Source organism: Oryzias melastigma, linkage group LG7, assembly GCF_002922805.2.
Source record: "Oryzias melastigma strain HK-1 linkage group LG7, ASM292280v2, whole genome shotgun sequence".
In the NCBI taxonomy this organism is placed as follows: Eukaryota; Metazoa; Chordata; class Actinopteri; order Beloniformes; family Adrianichthyidae; genus Oryzias; species Oryzias melastigma.
In genome coordinates this window covers 3,419,870-3,422,247 of record NC_050518.1, presented here as the reverse complement: position 1 = coordinate 3,422,247, position 2,378 = coordinate 3,419,870, and the positions used below count along the sequence as shown (strand labels likewise).

The 2,378-nt window shown below is 37.6% G+C and overlaps 1 protein-coding gene across 1 annotated transcript in view; it reads left to right on the top strand.

The window, feature by feature from the left end:
* Positions 1–1,429: 1,429 nt before the first annotated feature.
* Positions 1,430–2,378, top strand: part of LOC112158806 (vesicle-associated membrane protein-associated protein B/C) — a gene marked incomplete in the record, with an annotated part of 4,920 nt that continues 3,971 nt past the window's right edge. The window contains 1 exon segment of the mRNA XM_024292390.2: positions 1,430–1,788. Within this exon segment, the coding sequence (XP_024148158.1) occupies positions 1,731–1,788 (58 nt within the window).

The following is a 2,378-nucleotide window of genomic DNA, read 5'->3' as shown; positions in this document are numbered from 1 at the left end:
AAAAAGCAAATTATCAATATTGCTTTCAAAAATCAAAACATATTGCAAGAAATATATAAAATTCTGCATTTCTGTGGATTTTGTGGTGAAATTAACATGAACATCAAATTTCCTTTAAAAATACTTATTTTGAAATATATTTCGCTGAATTTTCCAAGTGTAAAACTCCCTATATCCTGTCAACTAACTAATTAAATGTTATGTTTTATATAAGATATTTAATTTCTTGAGGTTATCTGTGTCCAGTTAACACAGCTAGATTCTGTTTTACCAAATATCTTGTTAGACCTGTTCAGTTATTTGTGGAGGATTGTCTTTATAAGCAAAGTGATTTTATAAAAAAAATGAAAATGCATTAAATTCAAACAAGTTATAATCAAGTTGTATTAGCAAGTTTTGTAGTCTAAACAAAAATGAAAATTTTTCATATAGTTTTATTTATTTAAATAAGAGTTAAAGCTCCTGTTTGAAACTTTTAGTGACTACTTCACATAGCAACAAAGAGGCTTTGTCAGCATTGAATCCAAAACACTAAGACAAAATATAAATTGATTGTAACACGCTATCAAAGTATTGGAAACATCAAGGTGCAAACATATATTTCTAAACTCCACAAAGTAGGTATAATTCACAAGTAACATGATTTCTGTTTAACTTTTTAGAAATAAAGGAAGAAAAAATATGCAAATGGATTTGAAAGAAAATAATAAGTACGTTTTTACTGAATATAAAATTCTATTTTTGAATTTATTTTGGGAAGTATATGTTTTTTTTAAAAAAAAGTAAACAAAATTTGAATTATTAAAAATATATTTAAAAATCTAAAGTGGCATGGGGCAGGAGTCTCCAAACTGTGGCCCGCGGGCCGGATCTGGCCCACCTCCACACTTGGCCCCTTGAACAATAATTATGCTGTTTTTAGCCAAAACTAAAAATCTTTTGTAAATATATTCTCTGCAGAGCAAGAGGAGCTCATTAGATATTTGCCTCTTTAAGTTATCCTCAGCTGATATCCCATAAACCATTTGCTTATGCTTACTCCTACTAGCTCATACCATCTCACAACCCCAAGATAATAATAGCTAAGGGGAAAAAACTGTACAGTTGTACAGTTTTGAGTCAAATGGCAGCTCAGACGAGGAAAATGAAGACGTTACTGGATCTATTTGTCTAAAATTGGATGCATTAGAATTGTAGCGGAGAAGAGAGACTTTGGCCCATCTGTTGCAGTTGCTGTGTCACAACTCTTTCAAACCGTGGGTTTTCATCAAATAAATACTGAGAAACTCAGTTTTAATCCTTAATTATTTAGTATATTTCCTCCATCGTGAGAAAAATGCCACAAGAACATGTTAAAACACGATTTTCATAAGAATTTAGTCAAATTTGTGGATGCTCCCTTCCTGAGGACATTAGTGGGGGAGTGGGCGGGTCCCAAGGCTCCCGCCCATCTTGTGACGTCACCGTGTCCCTTCCTCTTGTCCCCGAGCTAGCAGCGTAAGCAATTGGAAGCTAGCGCTTAGCAGCTGTTTGTGTCAAACAACCAACTAACCAACTAACCAGTCATCCAGCTAGCTAGTCCGTCGGTCATTCTAAGTTGTGGTGCATCTACTGGAGAAGAATTCGGGGGGACTCATTTTGTCTTCTCGGGAAGCCAGCTGCCTTATCCGAACGAGTTAAAAGCTGTTTAATATCGTCCTCGCCATCTCAACAGGAAGAAGCCCTGGGACATGGCAAGACCAGAACAAGTCCTGGTGCTAGAGCCGCAACACGAACTGAAATTCAGAGGTAATGCTGAGGCGGAGAGAGGAGGGCCGAGCTTCGCTAGCCACCACATTTCTTAAATTAAAACAAGAAAAACTCTGTTCGGGTCTCTCTGTTTGCCATTTAGCCTTACTGATACCGTTCAAATGGCGGGTTCGGGAAGCTAGCGTTTGTTTGTCGGAATCTTTATGTGACAGGTGAGCGCTGATGCTAGCCGACAGGCTTTTTTAGCTAATCTGCTAGCAGGGCAAACTGCTAGTTGTCATTGCAGCGTCAGGGCAGGCCTGCTGTGGTCTTAACCAGCTCTCTCATTTACTCACAAGACTATTTTAATCCCCGTTAATGTCTGAAAACGCACCGTGTGGTCCAATATTTAACAAACACCCTTCGCCATCCCCATTTTGTCCACAATTCGCCCCCTAGAACACCAAGTAAAACACTGTTCTAGCACTTTCTTTGATCTTGGCTGCATTGCTAGCATTCTTGTTTGTCAAAAATTAAAACTAGCAAGTTTATTCGGGTTATTTGTGCTTTTTTGGTTGCCTACTCAATGCAGGTTTTTAACACAAACGCTTATTGTGTCTGTATAGGTGGGGCAAGTGTTTTGATAGCCC